The sequence below is a fragment of the Portunus trituberculatus genome, chromosome 30 (assembly GCF_017591435.1).
Source record: "Portunus trituberculatus isolate SZX2019 chromosome 30, ASM1759143v1, whole genome shotgun sequence".
NCBI lineage: Eukaryota > Metazoa > Arthropoda > Malacostraca > Decapoda > Portunidae > Portunus > Portunus trituberculatus.
This window is the reverse complement of record NC_059284.1, coordinates 7,369,387-7,394,381: the sequence shown is the minus strand read 5'-3', so window position 1 is coordinate 7,394,381 and position 24,995 is coordinate 7,369,387. Positions and strand designations below refer to the sequence as shown.

Sequence of the window (24,995 nt, the reverse complement as noted above, 5' to 3'; positions counted from 1 at the left end):
TTAATTTTTTCTCTTCTTTCTTTCTTCTTTCTTTTTCTTTTTCCTTTTCTTTTTGGTTTTTATTCTTTTCTTTTTTTCTTCTTCTTCTTCATCATCATCATCATCTTTCTTCTTCTTCTTCTTCTTCTTCTTCTTCTTCTTCTTTTCTTTTCTTTTCTTCTTCTTTTCTTTATTTTCCTCTTTATTCTCTCTCTCTCTCTCTCTCTCTCTCTCTCTCTCTCTCTCTCTCTCTCTCTCTCTCTCTCCCTCTCTCAGATAAATAATCAAATAGTTAGAGAAAAGAGACAAAATACTCCTGAAAAACAATAATCTGTTTAATGAGAAAACAATAACAACAACAACAATAAATAAATAAACTTATAAATATAATATTATAACCTACATTATTTTCTATAGTCCCCGCTGAAATGGTAACTCACTGCTCTGTTTTCTTTGATTTCCAGCTGGACAACATTGGCGCGTCGCTGTCCTACCTGGCAGGGCTGGGCGTGGCCTTGGACGGACTCACGGCCAAGGACATCAAGGACGGCAACCTCAAGGCCATCCTCTCCCTCTTCTTCGCCCTCTCCAGGTACCTCGTGATATTTTTCTCGATTTTATTTTATTTTTTTCGATTTTCTATGCTTAGTTTTTTTATTTTATTTCCTTGTCTTATGGTTAAGGGCAGCATTGAGGCTACTACTACTACTACTACTACTACTACTACTACTACTACTACTACTGCTCTTCTTCTTCTTCTTTTCATCATTACTACTACTACTACTACTACTACTACTACTACTACTACTACTACTACTACTACTACTATTATCATACATCGTTTACTACTACTACTACTACTCTACTACTAGTACTACTACTACTACTACTACTATACTGACAGCTACCCTATTTTATCTATTCACTAATCAGCTCGTGTGTCGCGTGTTCCCAGGTACAAGCAGCAGCAGAAGCAGGCGCAGCAGGAGAGGAAGGAACTCGAGAAACTCCGGGAGAAGAAGCAAGAGAGCGAGATGGTGACGACGGCTGCTTCTAAGTGAGTACCCGCTCCTCTCTGTGTGCTTCTCTTTAACCCATTCAGTACATAGTGGGTGATTCTATACAGCTTCAGAAACTCATGTGGGGGATCAGAATAGTGACTGTGGCCATTCATTTTCTGATCTCCATAGACCGTTTCTAATGTCAATAAAATGGTCTAATGGTATACAAATCTGAAGGGTAAAAAATGCGTCTCAGTACTTGAAGGGGTTAATGTAAGAGGGAAAAACTGAGAAGGACAACAGAAAGAGTTAAAAAAAAAGGATCCACTTATTTCCCAGTCCCCGTGCAGGTCCAAGAGTGTTAGCCAAGTAAGGGATGTCTTGAGATCTTCCTCTTAACCTCTTCAGTGCTATTTGGTGATTTCATACAGCTTCAGAAACTTATGTGTGAGTTGAAATAATGAAGATTCTGCCCATTAATCTTCTGACCTCCATAGACCCTTCCTAATGTTAATAAAATCGTCTAATCACACCCAAAATTCATGGTAAAAATGCGTCCAGGTACTGAAAGGGTTAAATAAGTTCAGGACATAGTAAGATGGAAATACAAAAGCAGGTAAGGAGTTTCAGAATGCCTTGTACCTTTTTGCAACTTTCCTTGTTCCTTGACCTTATTTTATTGACGTTCTTATTTATCCATGGTTGTCCTGCACTGTTTCTATATTCCAAGGTTTGTATTCTTTCCTTTGTATTCGTCGGGCTGCCATTAAGAGCTGTTTGTTGAAGGTCACATAGATTATTATTACTATTATTATTATTTTTATTTTGGTTCAGTACGTACTGTTACAAGAGCGGTGGGGAATGAGTCTCAAGGAAGAGAAATTAAGAACAAATGCCAAGGTAGCGGAAGGTATATCATAGTAATTAATACCTTTGCTGGGGTTTATTTAGAGCGGAAAACATTGAGTGAAATAGGTTATGGAGTAGTCTGCGCGCGTAAGAAATGGAGTAGTATCCCCTTTGACTATCATTTTCTTCAGTTAGCAGCTTGTGTCCGTTTTCTTTAAAATAATCTTATGGGCAACCACGTTAAACATTCTCTACTATTACTAAATATTTCAAACACTGTATTCGGATATTCATTGTGTATTTATTCATTCCATAACACAGAAAAAAATACAAGTTGATTTTTTTTCACACTCAGTTCGCCATGCCAATAATAAGACTAGGATTTTCTAACATAAATAACTAATATGAATTTCAAGACATCTGGTGAAAGAATGAGAAACAGAGGGAGTTGTATGCTCTGGCGGTGGTGTGTAGATCTTTTTAGCCATAATTCCAGCCTTCTGTGATTTATGTGGCGTAGAAAGTGGAGGAGGAAGAGGAAGAAGAGAGGGGAAGGAGGAGGAAGAATAAGAAGAGAAGAGAAGGAGGAGGAGGAAGAATAAGAACAGTAGGAAGGAGGAAGAAGAGAGAGGAAGGAGGAGGAAGAAAAATAAGAACAGTAGGAAGGAGGAAGAAGGGAGAGAGGAAGAAGGAGGAAGAAGAATAAGAAGAAAGGGAAGGAGGAGGAAGAATAAGAAGAGAAGAGAGGAGGAGGAGGAAGAATAAGAATAGTAGGGAAGGAGGAAGAAGACGAAAGGAGAAGGAAGAAGAAGGAGACTTATCAGGCGCTACTCCATTGACGACGCCCAACAATTATGGACGACAACATGCAAATTAACTAAACCAGACGTCAAGATAGATAGATCCCAGGAGAGGTGTGGCGGTGGTGGTGGTGGTGGTGGTGGTGGTGCCTTCAGGATAGCGTCCGTGGCTGCTGCAGGAGTCACGGGGCCATTGCGTGTGTCCTGTGGGTGGTTTATAGCGCCGGGACCAATACGGGCGGCGGTGCGATCCTTTCTGAACCGCCTCGCTATTCTCGTATTTTCCCTTCAGTAATCCTTTCCTTTTTTATGAGTGTCTTTTTTCTCTCTACTTAATTCCCATCTGACAGAATCTCTTTTCCGCGTAATTTCCCTTCCATCAACCCCCATAGAGTGGCTTTCCATACCGTCCCCTGCCGCCCTTCCTTCCCTCTTTGCACTTTCCTCCTCCCCTACAGTCCCCAAGGAAGGGAGTGACGAAAGTGACAGCTCAGTCTCTTCGTAATTCTCTTCCTTCTATCTGTGTCTGTCATGTTTATCTTTTTTACCTTCCGCGTATCTCCCCCTTGCGTCCGTCGGGGGCTTTCGCGCGGTCGCTTTTCTTGTTGGCGTGTTTGGAGCGGCCCCGCCAGACGCCAAGCCGTTATTTGGTGTCTGATCGTGTTGATTTTGTTTTCCACTCGAGTTCCTGCAGCGATTTTTGGCGTCTCCTGCCTCTCCTCCCCGCCCTTGACTCGCCAGCAACACTCCTTCAGGGTACACCGTGTCTGTGGCCTCGTCTGTTAGTCCTCCGCCGTAAGTTTCTCCGCCGCGGTGACTCTAACGAGGGTTTCAGGGTGTGGTGCCTTCCATTATGCTTATCCCAGACTCCTTCAGATCCTTGCCCGCCAGACGCAGGCCATGGCGGGATCAGTGTCACCCCGAGAAGAGTGTCCACAGACGCCTCGGTGTTAGTGAGGCTTTGGAGTGATTTCTCGTGTCGTTCCCGCACTCCCGACCACTTTGCCAGGGTAAGACCGAGGCTTAACTAAAAGACCTCAACACTTCACGTCCAAAACCGGTTTGCAGTTTTCCATTAGTGAGGCTCCGACAGGGATGGACGGCCTCGACAGGTCTGCGGCAGCCTGGTGGCGGGCCGCGGTCTCACACAACAGGGTAATTGTGACAAATAGCTTCATTATGCCACCCTGGACGCCTATCCTCTGCTTCATCGCCTTCTACGTCCATCGTGGCTTTTGTAACGCCAGGCTGCTCAGCGGTGGTGCCTCGCCCGGCCACATCGGAACCATCGGGGCGTGTTGAAAGCCTTAAGCTCTGAGTGATAACCCTTACATTGGGGTGACGGGGGAGGCGGTGAAAAGTCTGGAAGAGTGTCGACTTTCCAGCACAGGTCACACCATATTAGTGTCCATAAAGGGAAACACGGAAAAAAGTTGATGGTAAATAGAGATGCTCAATAAACAAAGGCTGGACAAGGCGACATAAGAGGAAAGGTTGAAAGAAACTGACCGACAACTCTCTCTTTGATTCCTCTCTCTTGTTCTCCGCCTTTTATAAATTTCCTTCATATTTCAAACTCTTTCCACATTCTCTTGATACCTTCTTTCTAACTTCTTTGTCTTCCTTCTATCTCCATCGTCTTGCTATTGTCCTCCTCCTCCTCCTCCTCCTCCTCCTCCTCCTCCTCCTCCTCCTCCTCCTCCTCCTCCTCCTTCTGGTCAGGTCAAGATGGGGATAAGGGCCAAACTTAGTCACATTATTGGCCATGGCTCTCGAGATCCTGTTCCTGTCATCTTGTTCCCACTCCTTCCTAATCCTTGTATCTTTTCTTCCTATCCTACGTCCGCATCCTTCGCTTTCTCTCGTGTTCTGTACCCTTGTGTGCTTTCGTTTGCATGTTTATTGAGAGAGAGAGAGAGAGAGAGAGAGAGAGAGAGAGAGAGAGAGAGAGAGAGAGAGAGAGAGAGAGAGAGAGAGAGAGAGAGAGAGAGAGAGAGAGAGAGAGAGAGAGAGAGAGAGAGAACACAGAAAACCAGACGAATATTATCACCATCCCCATCACCACCACCACCACCACCACCACCACCACCACCACCACCCACCACCACCACCACCACCACCACCACCACCACCACCACCAGTACCCATACACACACGAACACAAAGACCCAGCACACTAAACACGAGGATTCCTATGCAGCGCCAATGGAGGGGAACAATACAAGGGCGTGGAGAGGCGAGAGGAGCGTGTGCATATGGGCTTCAGGCTACATACTCGGCCTTCTGTACCATCGGCAGCGTTGTTTCTTCCTGTACTGTGACCGGAGGCATAACCCCTTCAGTACTAAGACGCAATTTTTACCCTGGTGTTTCTGTAAGACTATTTTATTTGGTTTAGGAATTATCTATGAAGGTCGAAAGATTAATGGCCAGAGTCTTTACTATCCTATTCCCAACATAAGTTTCTGAAGGTATGTAAAAATCAGCAACTAGTAACCAGAATGAATATTAAAACGTGTCCTGCTTCTGAAGAGATTAAGCCTTTCACTACCATGACACGTTTTCACATTCATTCCGCTTAATATTTGGTGATTTCATAGAGCTTCAGAAACTTATGGGGGGGGTTTGAAATAGTGAAGACTGTGACCATTAATCTTCTGAACTCCACGGACCCTTTCTAATGTCAATGAATTGGTCTAATTGTACACAAAACTCAGGGTGGAAATGCGTTCTAGTAATGAATAGATTAACATTGGTGGGTTACATACATGGTGCTTCAGAAAGATAGAGTTACCTTGAGGTTTTAAGTTACTGATTCAGAAATTAGTTTTTGAAAATTTGTCACATATATTTCTTCTTTATCGTTGTTTTTTTATGTATAAGTTTTTTGAATTGATGTTTTTGAATCATCTTGTACTTCTCTCCATTTATATTCGGGTTTCTTCTTTTTTTTCTCATTTTTATATCCCTTTTACCTGTTGGCATTCATACAGGGAGATATCACACAGGTGGCCTTATACAGGTGTCACTCTGAGCACCTCTATCACACCTGGCTCTCTTACTGTCATCACCTGGCGGAGGAGGAGGAAGGGAAATACCTGGTGTGTGTGTGTGTGTGTGTGTGTGTGTGTGTGTGTGTGTGTGTGTGTGTGTGTGTGTGCACACACACACACACACACACACACACACACACACACACACACACACACACACACACACACACACACACACACACACACACACACACTATTATACCTTATATTTAGTTCATTCATTTAATCCCTGTAAGTTCTCTTTCTCCTCCTCTTCCTCCTCTTGTTTCGCTTCCTCCTCTTTCTCTTCTTCTTTCTCCTCTTCCTCATGCAGACTTTCTTTTATATCTTCCTCTTCGTTATTGTTCACCTCTTTCTTACGTTTAGCTTTCTTTCTCTCTCTCTCTCTCTCTCTCTCTCTCTCTCTCTCTCTCTCTCTCTCTCTCTCTCTCTCTCTCTCTCTCTCTCTCTCTCTCTCTCTCTCTCTCTCTCTCTCTCTCTCTTCACTTTTTCTTTTCTATTTTTTATTTCACTTTGTACTTTTATAATTTCGTTTTCATTATCTTTCTCTATCCTGTTTTTTTGTCTTTCTTTTTCCTATTTCTCTTACTTTCCCTCTCTCACTCCTCTTTTTCCTCTCTTCTCTCCCTCACTCTGCCTCTCTCCTTCACCCTCCACCTCTTCCCCATTTTTTCTCTTCACGCCAATCAAGAGACATAAGTGTTTCTAAATAAAACTTTAATATTGAGTAAAAAAAAGACAAACACGATAAAAATTGCCTCGTTTATACCTTTAAAAACCCAACTAATTGAATTTGACTTCATTAAATACCGTATGGCTTTTTATTTGCTTTATTATTTACCCTGTTTTTTAATCGGATGCTCGTGTTTGGAACCGAAATAATAAAAATACCAGTTGATGTTTGTTTTCAATGTGCTTTTTTTTTTTTTTATTTTTAGACAGATATTCAACTTTAAACGTTTTATTCCCTCAGTAGAATAGACACGTGTGAGGCTGATGGATTCTTGGACCTTCTCTTATTTCCTTATGGCTTCCTTTTCAATGTATGTTTTTCAAGTCATTGACATCTACATCCTTATACGCTTAGCTCTCTCACCAGGAATATTTTCAAATGCCACTCGGAGGAATGTGTCTCTGTGGGTGTTTCTATTCCCTTCTCGGTGCAGAAAGCTTGCCAAACTCTCCCTTTTATCATTAGAGCAAACTCCTGGCTAAATAATATCTAGCTAACCCCGCATTTTTATATTAATTCTGGTTATTATTTAGCAATTTTATACAGCTTCAAAAATTTATGTTTCTGGACATTAATGTTTTGACGTCCATAAAACCTTCTTAATGCAAATAAAATCGTCTAATCATACCCATCATTCCCAAAAAACCATGGCAAAAATGTGTCTCAGTATTGAAGGAGTTAATGTCACCGAGAAAGGTAAATGGTGCCTTATGTGTCCCGCTAATGAAGTGATTCGTAACCATCCACACTGCGATTCCTGGCGGGGCTTTGTTCGCTAACCTGACAAGGGGAAAGTTTGCATTGATATCTGTAGTAGTGGAAGAAGAGAAGGAAGAGCAGGAGGAAGATGAGGAGAAAGATAGGATTCTGGAGAGGGTGAAGAGAAAGAGGAAGAGAAATAGAAGCAGAATCATAAGGGAACGAAAAGGAGGATCATGGGAGTGGAGAGAAAGAGAAAGAAAGGATCAATGGAGGAAGAGGAAAAGGAATATCATCTGGGAAGGGAGGAAAACGAGGAAAAGGGAAGTGGAGAGGAGATGAAGAAAAAAGAAGAGGATGGGAATGGCATATGCATGTGGGTTTAAATTATTCAATGTAGTTGTTTTGGTACCTCTCCTTACCTCCCTTCCATTCTCCCTTATCCCTTTCTCTCTCTCCCTCCCTTCCTTCCTGCCATATATACATTTTTCCTTAGTTTCTTCCTTTAATTCTAACTTTGCTTCTTCCCTCGTCTCCTCCCTGCCTCATTCAATTAATTCATTTATTCATCTCCCCTTACTCGCTTTTTTTCTCTTTCCTTCATTTGCATCCTTCCTTCTTTCCCTCGTTTCGTTCCTCCTTATCTTCCTTCACTTACTTCTATACCTTTACCTTTATCACAATATTCCTTCTTGTCTTACTTTATTGCTCTTTTTTCATCTCCACACCTGATCTAGCAACAGTCAGGTAGTAGATGCTCACCTGTCACACTGATTACCTCCCCTTTACCTGCACAGTCCCCGTGGTCATTGGCGCTGCTACCTGTAATATTGTGTTCACCTGTCCTAATTTTCCCCTTGACTTACTATGGCTTATATAAAGAATAAATAATAATGTAATTCTCTCGTCCGTGGCTTTTGGTATTTGGTGTCCAGAAAAGGTCAGTCACTCCAGTCAATTTCTGCGTTTATTTGAGGGTGAAGGATTTGGTTTCGCCTTTTTTGTATTGACTTGTTATGGAGACTGTTTATTGCAGTGCGTGGTCTTCAGAAGTGATCCGCGAAGGGTGTGTATGGCAGGGAAGGGGAAGGGAATAGAAAGGAGCACAGTAGTAAAAAGAAAATGAAACTGAAGAAGGTATTTTAGGTTTAAGCCCTTGAGTACCATGACGTGTTTCCATATTCATTCTGGTGACTATTTGGTGATTTTATGCAGCTTCAGAAACTCATGTAGGGGATTAAAATGTGAAGACTTTGGCCATTAATCTTCTGGCTTCCATAGACCCTTCCTAATGTAAATACAGTGTTCTAATCGTACACAAAGGTAAAATATTTGTTCCAGTACTGAAGGGGTTAAGAAGTGCAGTTGTAAAGTTGTTTGGAGTAGAGGGAAGAGTAGGAGGAAAATGACGAGAAGGAGAAGAAGGAGGAAGAGGAGGAGGAGGAGAAGGAGGAGGAGGAGGAGGAGGAGGAGAAGAGGAGGAGGAGGAGGAGGAAGGTCACCATAGCTCTCCTAATCACCTGCTGGGTACACCACCACCTTCACCGCCGCCTGCCTTATAGGGCGCTCAGGGTGGTAGTGGCGGCCCATCTGGAGGTGCTGGACCCGTGGAGGCCGCCCGTGTCTGCTGCTCGTCTGTTGTGTGTGTGTGTGTGTGTGTGTGTGTGTGTGTGTGTGTGTGTGTGTGTGTGTGTGTGTGTGTGTGTGTGTGTGTGTAGGGAGGAATGGTATGGAAGGAATGAGAAACGTTGAAATATATACGTAGATTTATTTGTATTTTCCGTTTTTTTTCATTTTTTTTACTTGTTTACTTTCTTTCTTTATTGTGTGTGTCTGTGTGATGTTAAGTAGTTGTTTGTGTTATGTTCTTACGTGACTATGATTTGCGGGATTTCTACTTATTCTGTACTTTTTATGCATTCTTTCATAAAACACTCTCCCACGAACACAAAGACAGAAGAAACTCATAACATTACTATCAGACACCATTACTTCATATAGACAGACAAAGAAATAAAAAACGCCATTGGACAACGAAAATTAGAGCATAAATCAACGAAAAGTACAGGAGAGGAAGGGACAACGGGCACCCCACAAGACGAGGCCACCACGATAACCATTAGGAGATTTTAAATGGTCGCAGCGGAAGGGCCTCAGTAGAACCATTAGTGGCTATAAACAGACGAGTCGTGGCCTGCTGAGGGTTGGTAGGGAGAGATGAGAGAGCGGTGTGGCGGCGTTATGGTCAGTCTGAAGAGAAGTAAAGGATCGGGGTGACCTAAGGGAATTCTCTAGTGTATGATTAAACTTACAATTCAGCTTCTGCTTCACCTGGGGCTCTGAAGTAGTCTAAGAAGTTATGAGATTGCGGTCAGGTCGTGTAGATAATGAGGATAAAGGAATGGGAGAGAAAGATGGGTAAGTGTGAGGCCTTTTCCCTTTAGTACCATGACGCATTTCCATATTCATTTTCCTTACTACCTGGTGATTTTATGCAGCTCATGTGGGTGATTAAAATAATGAAGACTCTGGCCATTAATCTTCTGACCTCCATAGACCCTTCTTAATGTAAGATAGAATGGTCTAATCACACCCAAACTCAAGGTAAAAATGCGTCCCAGTACTGAAGGAGTTAAGAGTAGGTTCCAGTGGGTTTCAGTGGCCATAGGGAAGAAAATAGGGCATAGGTAATAGGTGATGTGGTCAGGTTGCTTAGTGGGGGAAGGAGGGTGAGGAATATTGGGAAGAAGTGAGAAGGAATAGTAAGATTGGGGTTAGGTCATGTCGTCAGGTCGTTTTGAGGGGGAACAAAGTTGATGAAGATTGGGAAGAAGTGGGAAGGAATAGTAAGATTGGGGTTTAAGAGTTAGTAGGTCTCCAGAGGGAAGGACAAGGATGTAAGTAGTAGGTGCTGTGCTTCAGTGATATCTCATAAGTGTCTCTTAGTCAAGTTTCCCTCATGAACATTGCAGCTTTGAAATATCCCCATGAGTAATTCTAACTTTTTGGGACGAAAATCATTTTGGGAATGTTGTGGGGCAAGGTTACACGGTGGAATCTTTGCCATTAAAATCAACTTTGATGAAATTTAGAACCTTTCCAAACTGACCAAAGGGAAAGAGAATTTAAGTGATAAAGAACTTGATTCCAGTCAAAGGCAGAGGTATTAATAGAGAAAGTTGTTTATAGAAATCTTCATTTTTCGAAACAATGACGAAAATTGGATGCTTTTTTAGAATAACCAGAGGAAGAAACAAAAGAAAATAGAAAGAGAATATTCCAGTCATAGCATTGAAATATTCTGGGCGACAATTACATACTGAAAACCTCATTTGAAACAGATTTAGATGAAACTCAGCTTTTGAAAACGTCAATAAAAGGCAAAAAGCAAAAGGAAACAGAGGATTACAGGAATACAACATAGGAGGAATAGAAGTTAAGCTTGATGGAAAGGGCGTGTGGATGTCTAAGGGAATTACTAGGGAGGAGTGGAGGGGCGTTACCATCCACTCGTCACAGGCTGTTGGGAGTAAGACACATCCACTTCAGCCACTCATCTACACGCTGCCTTTTGTTGTCTGGGAGATGAGGGCGTGGGTGTGGTGGCTTATAAGGGCTTCAGAAACCTGGGTGCTGATTTTTTAATGCTCCATGTTCCTCCTTCAGAGTCCTGTTCTGAAGGAGGAGTAGCTGTTTATGGTGCGTTACATGTGTTGTGTGTGATGATGCGAGACTTGTCAGGTTGTGCGCAGCGTGTGGAGTCTTGCTTTGTTCTTGTGAGTGTTTGTTTGAAGGTGCTCTAAGGCGTTCTCGTTGGGCTTGTTTCTAATTGTGGCTTGTCTGGAAAAGTGTTGGTGTGGAGATAGTGTGACTAGGTAGATAAGTGTACAGACAGACACACACACACACACACACACACACACACACACACACACACACACACACACACACACACACACACACACACACACACACACACACACACACACACACACACACACACACACACACAAACGCACCATAAAAGAAAAAAAGCTAATTTAATTATTCTACAAACAAGAAACGTTAAAATTGCATTTGTGAAGTGAATAGACTCTCTCTCTCTCTCTCTCTTGCTCTGGACACGTATTGAAGGAAGACAGCGAATCCTCAACACATCAATAACAGGGACAACAGGAAACACAACACAACACACCAACACACGCCCAACACTCGCACCGGCAGCGCAGCGTCAAGCAATCTCACGAAACAAAGGCACTACTCTGAAACTTCGCCCGGTCCACTGCACCTCCATACCCGAAATCAATTCCTCCCGCCGACTGACTCACGCGGGACGTATCGAGGCGCAGTCCCAAGGAGGCGGTAACGGAGGCTGCGCTCGTGTGGGTGGTGGTTTTGCTGGTGGTGGTGATGGTGGTGATGGTGGCGGTCGGTATATTGAGCTGGAATGTATAAAAAGGAAATTTGCATATGTTTTATTTATTTATTCATCTATTAATCTATGTATGTTTGGGAAGAATTTTAAAAGTCCAATTTAAAAGGTCTTGTTCTTTTCCTAAATTGAAAACTCTTTTGTTGATCTTTACTCCTTAATTGCTTATCTCTTTGTCCGTGTGTCGTGTAACCATGCTTATCTCAGTGTGTGTGTGGAACCAGATGTGGAGGTGGGTGGAGAACAAGATAAGGAGGTAAGGTGGAGGAGGAAGATGGAGAAGATGGAGAAGATGGGTGGATAGGAATGACTCGCTTTCACAGGTCAGCAGAGAGTCAACGGTGCAGCAGGTGACCCACACTGACCCGCCAAGAGGAGGAGGAAGAGGAGTGGCAGTAGGGGTTGGGTGGCGCGGTAGTGGTGGTGGTGATGGTGGTTTGTGGCGGGGGTTGCAATCCAGGCTGCGTCTCACTCTCCTTGTGACGTAAAGTAATGGAAATTTATCGCCTCTTGGAGAATTTATCGTCGCCTCTCAGTAATTAATCGAGTCAGGGCTAATTTTGTAGCCACAGATAGAGACGGAGACGAATGGCCGCGGCTGTTGTGCCTCGGAATCTCTTACGTGTTTCATCATTAATTTTTTTTCTCTCTCTTTCTCGTCTTTATCTGCAGCCACTCTGGACTTTTGCGTGTAAGATGGCAGTAGAAATTCAAAATATTAACAGACCTCTGATTTTACAGTTTGATTCACTCTTGATCTATTGGAAACCTTAACATGTTTTCCTTGCCTGAGAAACGATGCAAGCAATAAAGATGTAAGCATTGTAAGACTCTCTCTCTCTCTCTCTCTCTCTCTCTCTCTCTCTCTCTCTCTCTCTCTCTCTCTCTCTCTCTCTCTCTCTCTCTCTCTCTCTCTCTCTCTCTCTATATATATATATATATATATATATATATATATATATATATATATATATATATATATATATATATATATATATATATATATATATATATATATCTGAATTTCCTTCTATTCTATTCTGTTTTGATGCCTTGGAAAATTTTACCTTGTTTTCTTTGCTGCCGAAAATATTGGCATGGGGAAACCCAATAAGCGGAGGGCGGCCAGGTGAGTGGAGAGGGTTGGAGTTACTTGCCCAAGGTCGCCACGCACCTGAAGAACACTTGGTGGTGCAATACCGCCCTGCTGTCCTCGCGCGCCCCGCTACATTCACCCTGCCTTATATGCACTAGCTATTCACTCTCTCATACATTTATTCACTTACTCCACTTACTCATACAGCTGGAGACATGCCAAGATGTGAGAAAAAAGAGAGATAAGGGGCGGAAAAAAGTCTCTGCCCCGCTCCATAAATAAAGTTGTAGGATGCACCAGTTACATCAGGCGACTCTGCATTAAGGTTAATGGTTCCTGCTGGCCGGGTGAGGAATGGCCCCAGCGTGCCTTTTAAGAGATAACTTACTGCATGTGTACATTACCCCTTACGTCATAATCGAGGAGGGAAAATAAGAGGAGGCGGCGAGGGTGGGGTGTTTTCTTGGGCGGGTCCTGGAGGAGGCGAGGTCGGCGGCCCGCGTGTTTGTGTTTCTGGATATGAACACGCCTGTGGGTTTAGCGGGGAGAGGGAAGAGCCAGCGGCGGATGATATTTTGCACCATAATAATCTTGGCGTCAGACCGCGGCTCCTCAGACAGGGCTGGTCTCTGGTTGAAGGGACACGCCCTGGTTTTTATGGCCGTTTTTATCCTCTTTCATGCGCTGTTTACAAAATTAAGTACCGTCCCGGGCAGGCAGTGAAGCCCCCGTGTTTCCTGCTTCTTGAGGCCTGGTAGCGTCGGGGCAATAAGCAATTATGTGGCAGGTAGCGGTGAGAAGTGGCATTAACAGCGTGCCCAGGGAGGGAGCGGTGGCGTGTGGGCGGCGGTAACAGGGCGGGTTTGCCTGCCCACACGGTGCCCAAGATGTGTGTGTGCTTGTGTGTGTGTATGTCCTTTTATCTTGACATGGTGTTCTAGTTAGTGTGTTCTTCACTAAAATAGTTCAAGTTCGAAATAGAAAACCCGAAGTTACCATGGCACTGCTCACCACTACCCATCCACCCATCCTTACTTGCTGCGTGAAGGAACAGGTAACTCACGGCGACAAGTGAAGGCTGCATTCACTCGCTGGCCAGGTACACGGCGCTGGCTGCAGTAAAACACTCACACGTAATTTACATTCGCGAAATCAGCAGGTGATGTACTCCAGTTAAGGCCTCGCACTGCACGTCTCCCCGTAGCATTGTCAGAGTACTAGGGAGCGTGGCAGGGTACCGGTCACTCTTTGTTACGTGCAGGGAACTTACCGGACCCTTAACAACTTTGCATGCTACTCAGGGAACGCTCGTCTTATGCTTATTTTAGATGAGCGGGGGAGAAATGAGGTACAGAACGTGCTGGGTGGAAACTGCGTGAAAAGAAAGAGAGAAGTGAAGAATGAATATTTATCAGTTTTACTATCTAAGTTTGATTTTGTGCTTTTGTCATGTTAGTATGCGTGATCGTCTTGATAATACTTTGTTAACAGTTTGTAGAGTTCAGTAGTGATAGTCCAATGGCATTCAGATCTACAAACACACTCAATCAATTAATACACATCCCTTCATTTACGATCTACTCTAGTCCGCGATAAATCAATAAGCAGACAGCCTATCAAACCATCTATCCTACCATTACTGCCCACGTTTTCTGGCCACAGCGGACATAAACAACACCTGGATCACCTCAGCCCGCTACCTGTTAATTTACACTCGTCACCTGAATTAGTGGGATAATGTATATGATGCCGAGTCGTTACGCTATAATTTCATGACCTTGAGGAGGGAGCGAGAAGAAAGACTCCCACGCTATCTGCTAGAACTTAATCTCTTGATCGCGAATCTTGGGAGTGTGTGTGTGTGTGTGTGTGTGTGTGTGTGTGTGTGTGTGTGTGTGTGTGTGTGTGTGTGTGTGTGTGTGTGTGTTTGTCTGTGTGTGTATTTGGATCAATTTTTTTATTTTCATTTGTTTTCTGTTGTTTTAGCGTTCAGTAAGATTATTTTTATAGATGTGTGTATGTGTGTGTGTGTGTGTGTGTGTGTGTGTGTGTGTGTGTGTGTGTGTGTGTGTGTGTGTGTGTGTGTATCTACCTACCTACCTATGCTTTTATTTACTCAAAGTTCATGGTGCTTTTGAAAATAATGAGAGAAAAAGACGACGCTGACCCAAATATCTTTTTATGCTTTAATAACTTTCATACTCCTTCAGTTTGATTACATATTATTTGCATTTTATATTTCATTTCAACTTCTTATAGACGTAATATAATTTTATCACTCATTCTTAATAGTATCTGCTCTCTCTCTCTCTCTCTCTCTCTCTCTCTCTCTCTCTCTCTCTCTCTCTCTCTCTCTCTAACATTTTTTGCTCCATCTCATCTCCTTCTATCCCTCCATGCCTCCCTCCTTTCCTTCCTCCTCCAGTCTTCATTTCCTTCACTCGAAACATAACCAAAGCAAGTTTCCCTAGTTCCCTCCACCTCTCTCTCTCTCTCTCTCTCTCTCTCTCTCTCTCTCTCTCTCGACCTTTCTTTCATCCTTTCTCCATTTCTCTCCTTGCTATTCTTTTTCTTTCATCTTTTTTTGCCCTCCTTAGCTCTCCTTTACCCTCCTTCACTCTCCCTGCCTCTCCCTCCCTCTACCGACCTGAATTAAATCTCCCTTAACCTTCCTTTAACCTCCTTTGTCTCTCTCTCTCTCTCTCTCTCTCTCTCTCTCTCTCTCTCTCTCTCTCTCTCTCTCTCTCTCTCTCTCTCTCTCTCTCTCTCTCTCTCTCTCTCTCTCTGGCGGCCGTGAGAGTAGCAATAATCCACCACACCAGGAAATGAGTCTGGCTGGCTATGTGGAGTCTTGGGCGCCGCCGTAGCCTCCTTAATTAATACCTGTCTATGATGGTCCTCCTCCCCTCTCTCTCTCTCTCTCTCTTTCTCTCTGTCTCTCTCTCTTTTTCTGTTCATTCCAGCGTTGTTTCTTCTATATTATCTCCTACTTTCCCTTCTCTTTCTCTCTTTACCATCTTCTCTCTTCTTTTTTTCTATTATATCCTTCTACGTTTCCCTATTAATGTCCGCCCTGCTCTTCTTCATTCTATACGTCTTTCATTTCTTTCGTCTCCATCTTTCCTTCCTTCTCTTTTCTTCATTTTATCTTTTTCCTTCCTGTTTCATTTCTCCAATCTTTCCCTTCCTTTCCTTTCCATGATCGTCTTCCTTTTCACCATTCTCCAATTCTCCATTCCTCTTTCCTCCTCCCTCTCTCCTCTTCTCTTCCTTTCTCTCTCTTTCCCCCTTCCCTCTTCCTTCCCTCCTGTCTTCTTCTTCCCTTCTCTTCCTTCTCTCTTTTCCCTTCCTCTTCCCCCTTCTCTTTCCCCTTCTCTTCCTTCCTCTCTCCGTCTCCCTTCCCTCTTCCTTCCCTCTTGTCTTCTCCTTCCCTCCTCTTCCTTCCCTCTCTTCCCTTTCTCTTCCTTCTCTCTCTCCCCTTCGATTCCTTCCTCTCTCACACATGGCCTAAAGCTGATGCTCGGCTATTTGTACAAGAATCTTTTAACCAGCGTACGATATTCACCCGAAAGGCAAACATTTGGAGTTGATTCTACATTACCAGTCTGAGTGATAAGTGAAACCGTCTCCCAAGGGTGCCCAGGGTGTCAGGCGGTCCAGGGAAGGCTCCTTTTGACTGTAAATAAGTCCTAATGTCCTTGAAGCGTAATTGGAAAGCCTGATCAAGAATGAGAGAAGGTAAATAGGAGTGACGGTGACGACGAGGATGATAGATAAAGTTTGCTGTCGATAATGAGGTGAAGCTGGTAATGGTGATGATTGTGGTGGTGATGGTAGTGGTGGTGATGGTAGTGTAAGGATAGATTTTGATATTTATTTCTAGATTATTTTTTTCCCCTTTTCCTCTGCAGGGGAACGGGGAAGAGAATGCTTTGTTATTTATCTCTCAATTTTGGTCTCGTGGGAAATAATAATGCCGTGTGATGTAGATGGAGAGAGAGAGAGAGAGAGAGAGAGAGAGAGAGAGAGAGAGAGAGAGAGAGAGAGAGAGAGAGAGAGAGAGATTTTAATAGTAGTGCTAGCCGTTATAAACCAAATGAATAAATGACGAAAATAAGAAAAAAAAAAAAGACACAGGAAATTAGAAAATAAAGGGAAGGAGAGAGAAGAAGAAGAGATAAAAGAAAAAAGGAAGGCGAGAGAGAGAAGGAGGGAGGGAAAAATAACAGAGGGTAGTGAAAGAGAGAGGGGGCAGTAGATATTAAAGAAGGGGGTGGGAGAGGGGAAGGATGAGGGAAGAGGAGGGGAGGAGAAGAGGGAAGAGGGGAGACTGAGGTTTGACAGAGAGCCAATCAATGGACGTCATCCAGAACCTCTTCCTCCTCCTCCTCCTCCTCCTCCTCCTCCTCCTCCTCCTCCTCCTCCTCCTCCTCCTCCTCCTGGAAAGTCTCATCTATATATCTAATTAATGTTTGCATGCTTCATTTTTATTGGTCAATTTATTCCTGACCTTAACCAATCACGAATGTTGTAAGTCTGAAGTGGAAGAGAAGAACCTCCTCCTCCTCCTCCTCCTCCTCCTCCTCCTCCTCCTCCTCCTCCTCTTCCTCCTCTTCCTCCTCCTCGAATCGACCCGTGGCTGTAGGTTCATAACTTTCACATTTTTGTAGTTTTGTTCCCCAATATTGTGTTTTTTTTTCCTTTTTTCCTCAATGGGACTTAGTTTTTCCTCTTTTTTCCCCGGTAGCGTGATGGATGGTTTCAGACGCACCTACGCCGTGTGTGTGTGTGTGTGTGTGTGTGTGTGTGTGTGTGTGTGTGTGTGTGTGTGTGTGTGTGTCCCTATGGAGTTAAATAAAAAAAGAAGATCGGTAGAAGACTAATTATTTGTAGAGCCATTGAAAGAGAGAGAGAGAGAGAGAGAGAGAGAGAGAGAGAGAGAGAGAGAGAGAGAGAGAGAGAGCTAATTTCAATGTGAAGAGGGACTTAAGGGCATTAAAAACAGTAGTAGTAGGAGTAGTAGTATAGTGGTAGTAGTAGTAGTAGTAGTAGTAGTAGTAGTAGTAGTAGTAGTAGTAGTAGTAAAAAGGTGAATAATAACAGTAAAGATAGTGTTGGTTATGGTATTAGGCGGTCGAGGAGGCTGTGGTGGTGGTAGTAGTGGTAACAGTAGTAGTAGTAGTAGTAGTAGTAGTAGTAGTAGTAGTAGTAGTAGTAGTAGTAGTAGTAGTAGTAGTAGTAGTAGACGTAGCAGTAGTAGTAAAAGCGAGCCGAGGAATAGGAGGAGAGGGTCATGGTCGTGGTAATGGTGGTGGTGGTGGTGGTGGTGGTGGTGATGGTCAGATACCAGAACACCGCCCATCCCTTCAGCGCTCACTCTGCACCGCCCACATCACTTAAGAGGGTGGATGGGTGGACGGCGGACTGCAGGTCGGCGCTGGGGGCATGGGCGTCACCCTGGAGAGCAAACGAACGAGAGAGAGAGAGAGAGAGAGAGAGAGAGAGAGAGAGAGAGAGAGAGAGAGAGAGAGAGAGAGAGAGGGGGGTGATAGTATAGCAAATTTACCCACATTAGTCGCTGCATGAGGAAGACAATGAGGAGGATGCGATGAGGTGGTTAGATTGAACACAGGGGCGGGAGGATACAATAGCATGGGCGGTGGGCGTGGGAGCGGGAGGAAGGGCGTGGGGTCTGGCGTGGCGGGACGACCATCTGCATACCGAGAGCAAGAGAGAGAGAGAGAGAGAGAGAGAGAGAGAGAGAGAGAGAGAGAGAGAGGATAATGCAATGCCATGCCGAGATGAGAGAACGAACTAGCGACGCGGTAAAATAAATATTAATGAAACGAAAATTGCTTCCTTGTAAATACACGGAAATATATTTGACTGCGTTTGTGGGAATCCAGAGAGAGAGAGAGAAAGAGAGAGAGAGAGGAGAGGTAAAATGCAGTGTATGTGAGGAGGCGAGTTAGGAGCCAAGCATTGAGTGTCGAGCGGGGTGGTTGTGGGGAGAGGAGGGTGTGTGGGGAGGAGAGGTGAAGGTGAAGGGTGGGTGGAGGTGAGGATGCAGATAAAGATGGTGATACAGAAGGGAAGGGAATGTAAGGGAGGGGCTGGATGGGACTGACCGGTATGTATGTAGTAGTAGCAGGAGGAGGAAGAAGAGGAAGAGAAGGAGGAGGAGGAGGGCGAGGAAGATGGAAGAGGAGGAAGAGATGATAGTATTCATTTGATAGTGTGGTATTGAATAAATGCTAATAGTAGTAATAGTGAGAGTAGTTTTTTTATGTAACAGAGAACACCGGACAAGGGCGAAAAAATAAATAAATTGAAAGAAAAACCCCCACTGAGGTGCCAGTCCCTTTAGAAGTTATACAGGAATACACTCCTAAAGGAACACCGAGGATTGTATAAGTGTCTTTTTTTTATTTTCTTATTTATTTACTTTTTTCTTGATAGCATCGCAAATAGTAGCAATAGAGAAGGAGGAGGATACCAGTGTTGTGACGGTGACGCCTCCTCGGTGCAGGTGGCGGCTGAACACAAGGAGAGTCTGTTGCTTGCTTGCTAACGTGGCGGGCGCAGCTGGCCACCCATCGCCTTATTAATTTGTCGCGGCCTTTCATGGGAGGGATTAGTGCAGACGACCCTCAGATGTCCCTTAGCGGCCTCCTGAAGCAGTGGATCAGTTTACCACGAGGAGCAGGAGGTGGTGGAGGAGGAGGACATGATATAATAGGCGAGGAAATGGAGAATAGGAAGAAAAGTGGAAAAGATAGATAAAAGAATGAGTGGAAGAAAAGAAGATGGAAAGAGAAATATAATCGAGCAAGTGATGGTAGGGAGAGGAGAAAGAAAAATAGAAGAGGAGGAGATGGTGGAGGAGAAGAAATTGACATGATAGGATGATAAATGGAGAATAAGAAGAGAAGTAAAAGAATGAGTGGAAGAAGTGAAGTAGGTGGAGAAGGGAAAGACGTAGGAGCAAGTGACGGTAAGGAGAGGAGAAAGAAAGTAAAAGATGAGAAAAAAGAGATGAGTAGGAAGAAAAATAAATGCAAGAGGGAAGGAAGAGAAAAGAGAAGACGTTGGGAGAGAGATTGCATGAAGGGAAGAGACACGAGGTAGAGGAGAAGAAGAAAGGCGAAGGGATGGCGAAGGAGAAGAATAAGAGAAGGAGGAGGAATAGGAAGGAGGACAAGGCAAACGTTCGTGTGTGAGGGAGATAAAACCGTGGAAGCTTTTGATACTGTATTGATTTCTCTTTCTCCCTCTCTCATTACTTTCCTCCATGTCCCCCCCCCTTTCTTCCCTCCCTCTGCCCCCTAATCATGGCTGCCCGGTACCACTCCCTCTTATAATTAGGCGCAAGGGATGTAGCGCTGTGGGGAGTAATGTCATGCAGAGATGGGGAAGGGAGGGAAGCTGGGATGGCCACTACTGATGGGGAACGATGGGTAATGATGACTGGGAGAGGGAGGGTAGGGTTAGTGGAGAGGGAAAGGGGTGATGGTTTTGGGTGGTCAATGGGGAGTAATGCATGGGAGTGGTGAGGCGTGCGTGGTGGTGTGGAAATGGTGGTGGAGGAGGTGGAGAAGGGTAGAGGGAGAAAATACTTATTCTCTCCCTCATTTCTACCTTTCTTCTCTCCCCCTCTCCGTCTCTCTCCCTTCCTCCTCCAACAAGAGATAATGTATAGTTTCTTTTCAAAGCATCTTTCCTCCCTTCCTCCTTGTCTCCCATTCTCTCTCTCTCTCTCTCTCTCTCTCTCTCCTTTTTTCCTCCAACAGGGTTTTAATCATGCCTTTCTTTTCCTGTCTCATTTTTTCTTCCACTTTTTTTTTCTTCCTCTTCTTTTGACTCCTTAGATTTGCCCAGTTGCTTATTTTTACGTCTATAGCCACAAGCCTTTTGTTCTTCCCTCTCTTTCTTTCCCTCCCTTACATTTTCTCCCTCTCCCTCACTCTCTTCTTCCCTCCCATGTTACTCGTTGCACAGGATTATGACGTCACAAGTTTATCTCCTCTCTTACTTCACTAGAGGGGTTACAGGGAGGGAAGACGAGAAGAACGAGAAGGAAAAAGTTATGGGTGAGGAGAGGAAGAGATACGTGTAGAGTGGAAAAATGCAGGGGAATTTTGAGGAAAGAAAAGTACGGAAAGGAAAGGAGAGTTGATAAGAAGTATGAAAAAGGGAAAAAGCAACAAAGAAAAACAGTAACAGGAAAGGCTATAAGGAGAGATATTAACGGAGAATTTTGTGGAAAGTATGGAAAAGAAAAGGATAATTATGAAAAAAGGAAAGGAAACAACAGGAAAGGCTTAAATGAAAGGGAAAAACTATGATGCGAACGGCAATAAACAGACTGATTAACGAACGGTGACGAAACACAGACAAACAGACGCCGATATAGAGCATACAAACAGACAAACGGCAGCGACTGTTAATCTCTACGTATTAATTAATTTTCTCGCTTCACTCAAATTTCTTTCTGTTTCCTATATTCTGTTAGTTTTTATTTTACACAACGACTTATTTCCATCATTTTCAAGTACCTTCATTCATTTCAGTATCCGTTCCATTCTACACTTAATACTCTCTTTCCAACTTCCTCATTCCTTCCCTGTTCTTATCATCAATGCAATTTTTTTATTATTTTTTTATTTATACCATGTGGGCTTTTCACGTGAGTTTATGGGCTAAAGGAGAAACTTTTTGGGGGTACCTCCTATCTCAAAGCCCACCCGCTAGGAAACCGTTGCCCTGAGTGAGGAAGCCCAACCTACACTCGGACCGTGGACAGGATTCGAACCCGTGCGCTTGAAGACCCCTCGGATCCAAAAGCACGCATGGTTCCACTGTACCACGGCGGCCCCTAGATTCTACAGTTCTAATTCTACAGTTCTCTCTCTCTAGTCTTCACTCATTCACTTCCTTACCTTTTATTCATACATTAACCTCACGTTATTTAAGTGTGTGTTACTTTACTCTCAAAGGAAGGTAACTAGAGAAGAGAGTAGGGTCAGATGATATAGAAACACGTGAACTAGACAGGAGAGTAGAAGAGATCATAAGAGGAAGATGTGGAGAAAAGAGGAAGGAGAAGAGAACTGGAGAGGAGACGAGGAGAGATAGTAACGAAAAGGTGTAAAGGATAAAATAGGACTTTTTAGAGAGAGAGAGAGAGAGAGAGAGAGAGAGAGAGAGAGAGAGAGAGAGAGAGAGAGAGAGAGAGAGAGATGAAATACGTCTGCATTCCTCCTTACCTTTCTCCTGTGTCCTCCCTCCCCGCTACCCACTCCCAGGCACCAGTTTAATTAATATTGATCAAGCTGTCACAAATAATTAGATAACGTGGGCGCCCCGGGAGTCCCTCAGCTCAGCGTCGCCTTGTAAATATCCCTGCAACACCCACACTGACGCCCACCTCTTCCGTTCTCTTCCCGGATAAAGCTTACGCCTCCTCTTGACTTGAGATTCTCCCCTGCTAAAAATAAGTGAATGAATAAATAAAAGGTTTAGTTTGACAGTAAATTGCAATGTATTTCTGTGGCAGGAGGGAATTTTTCATTGGTTATACGTAAGGTTAGGTTTGGTTAGGTTTGATAATGTTTGATTTGTCTCGTTAGAAATAGTTAAGTTGGGACAAGATTGGACTGGAACTATCACCTGCCTTGCCATTCCATATTTTTTTTCTTAACTATCGCTTTGGAAATACTAGATCAGAGCACCTCGTGAGAAATGCAAGGTCTGTTATGGCCAATCTTTCTAAGTAACTAATTTTATCACCACCTTCTTTACCTAATCGAACCAAACTTAGCACAACCTAAACATAAAAAAATGATCAATCTTTTCATAAACCAAGGAAAACATTATGTATCTCTATCAGTTTCCTTCACCTTCTATACTTAATCAAACCTGGCCCAACACAACTTAACCTCTTCAGCACTGGGACACATTTTTACATTGAAATTTGTGTATGATTAGACCATTTTATTGACACTAGGAACGGTCTGTGGAGGTAAGAAGATTAATGGCCACAGTCTTCACTATTTTAATCCCCACATGAGATTCTGAAGCTGTGTAAAATCGTCAAATAGTAACCAGAGTGAATATGGAAACGCGTCATGGTACTGAAAGGCTAAATATAACAAGAATGAGCAAAATTTTCATAAACCAAAGGAAACACAAAACCTTTAGACGCCTCGAGGTTTCTAAGGGCTTACAAACGAACGCGGAAAATGTGCAAAATCGAAGCCAAGGTCAGAGTAAGGGTTTGAATGCAGCCAGGTGTGTTTGTGCTAATAGCGGAACACGTGGTCGCCTCACACCTGTCCGCAGATGTTATGGGGTTGCGTGGCGTGGGTGTGGTAACTTTCTCTTCCCCCTCCTCTCTCACTCTCCCTCTCTCCCTCCCTCTCACCCATCACGTTAAGGCAGCTAGTGTCCGTTATCGATTTTTCTTGACCTTTTTATACTATACGTAGTTTCCTGTGTGTGTGTGTGTGTGTGTGTGTGTGTGTGTGTGTGTGTGTACTTACATTTAAAAATAGAGCAAAAGTTTAAAGAATATGAAGAGATCTAGACCGCCTGTTCGTCTTCCTCCTCCTCCTCCTCCTCCTCCTCCTCCTCCTCCTCCTCCTCCTCCTCCTCCTCCTCTTCCTCCTCCTCCTCCTCCTCCTCCTCCTCCTCCTCCTCCTCCTCCTCCTCCAGACAACAGCAGGAGGTTCCCTTTTAATGATAGTGATTTCCCAGGGATCTCCGCCCCCTGTTCATCTCCATACTGATTCCCTTAAGATGGAAAGTGTGACTGTTCCATTGATTCAGAGAGAGAGAGAGAGAGAGAGAGAGAGAGAGAGAGAGAGAGAGAGAGAGAGAGAGAGAGAGAGAGAGAGAGGTTAGGTTAGTTTAAGTTACGGTGGTTGTACTTTTCGTGTTGTGTTGTGATTCGTAAAGTTGTTTCTGTTTTTTTGTTGGCTCACCTCCACCTTTTGCACTTGAATCCACCTATGTGCCACTTAGCCACGTCTTGCTCCACTTAACACATAACACAGCTTCACCTTACCTACCTTACCTCTTGTTCTTACCCACACCACAACCACAAACTCTCCACTATCTTCACCCTCCACTGTTTCTGCAATCGTAACCTGTTCCACTCACACCACAAGTAATTTTTTAACCTCCCCTTATCTCCGCATTTATCCACCTTGCACCCCACCACTCGTACTCACTCGCTCAACACCATTACCGTATCTTCCTTGTTAAGCTCTCCCAGCCATTTATAAACCACAATGAAGTCCTGTCTTGCCCTTTGTCTCTCGTGGCAGTATAAATTGATCCGTCCTTACATTTCCCTCTACAGTGTGAGTTAAGATTTGATTGATTCACTGAAGATTAGAAGAGAAGACAGGAAAATAAAAGGTAGGAGTTATGTTTGTGTGTTAGTCCGTAGGTGTTTGTGAAAAGCTACATTACAGAGGGAAGAACTTGTAAAGGTGAAAACTGTGTCTATCTTTCTTTCTACAGTGTGAGCTAAAATATTGATTCATTCACTCAGGATTAGAAGACAAGGCAGGTGTTTGTGAAAAGCTTACGCCATGAAGGGTAGAATTTTTAAAGATGAAAACTGTATCCACTGTTTAATGAAGAGGGTAAAAGTATCTGTCCACCTTTATAATATGCGAGCTTACCAGTTTTGACAATCATTCCTTTCTTTTACTCCTTTTTTTTATTCTATTATATAAAACAGGTCTCTATGCTAACTAAATAGGAAAAGATACTCAAGGTTGTGACTTAGTGGCCTGAATACTAATGACTGAAGACCTTAAGCCAAGACAGTTTTATATTTCAAGTTTGGCTTTGAACGGAAAAAGAGTGAAAGCAGTAATAATATTTTCGATGCGAACGTCAAGAAAATTTCACGCACATTTCAATTTGAGATCTGAGTTTCTTTTCTTTCTTTTCTATATTTTATTTTTGTGGTGATGTGACATTAATATGATCTCACGCACATCTCAACTTTGAATTTTGATCTTTTTTATATGTACTGAAAGCTTTTGGACGAGTTTTAAGGCTTGGAGATTCAGTTTATGCGTTCTGGATGGCGTGAGGCAACTGTGGTGGTGTACTGGGAACCGTTGATGTGTGAAGCGGAAGGCGTGAGAGGAGGGCACTGGTGGGGACATAGAGAGGGGGAAGAGGGAGAAGAGGAGGAAGAGGAGGAAGAGGAAGAGACAGACAAGCAGGCGGGGCACTAGTCGGTAATGTGAGACGCTGGTGATTCAAGACTCTGGGGAGACATTTAGACAACACCGCCAATCCCCACACGATCTACTTTCCATATATATTGAAAA

General features: G+C 43.6%; 1 protein-coding gene across 1 annotated transcript in view; it reads left to right on the top strand.

The window, feature by feature from the left end:
- The window catches only part of LOC123510804 (neuron navigator 3-like), a 700,801-nt gene that overhangs the window by 260,016 nt on the left and 415,790 nt on the right, over positions 1–24,995 (top strand). Inside the window, 2 exon segments of the mRNA XM_045266186.1 lie at positions 444–571; positions 935–1,036. Of these exon segments, the coding sequence (XP_045122121.1) occupies positions 444–571; positions 935–1,036 (230 nt within the window).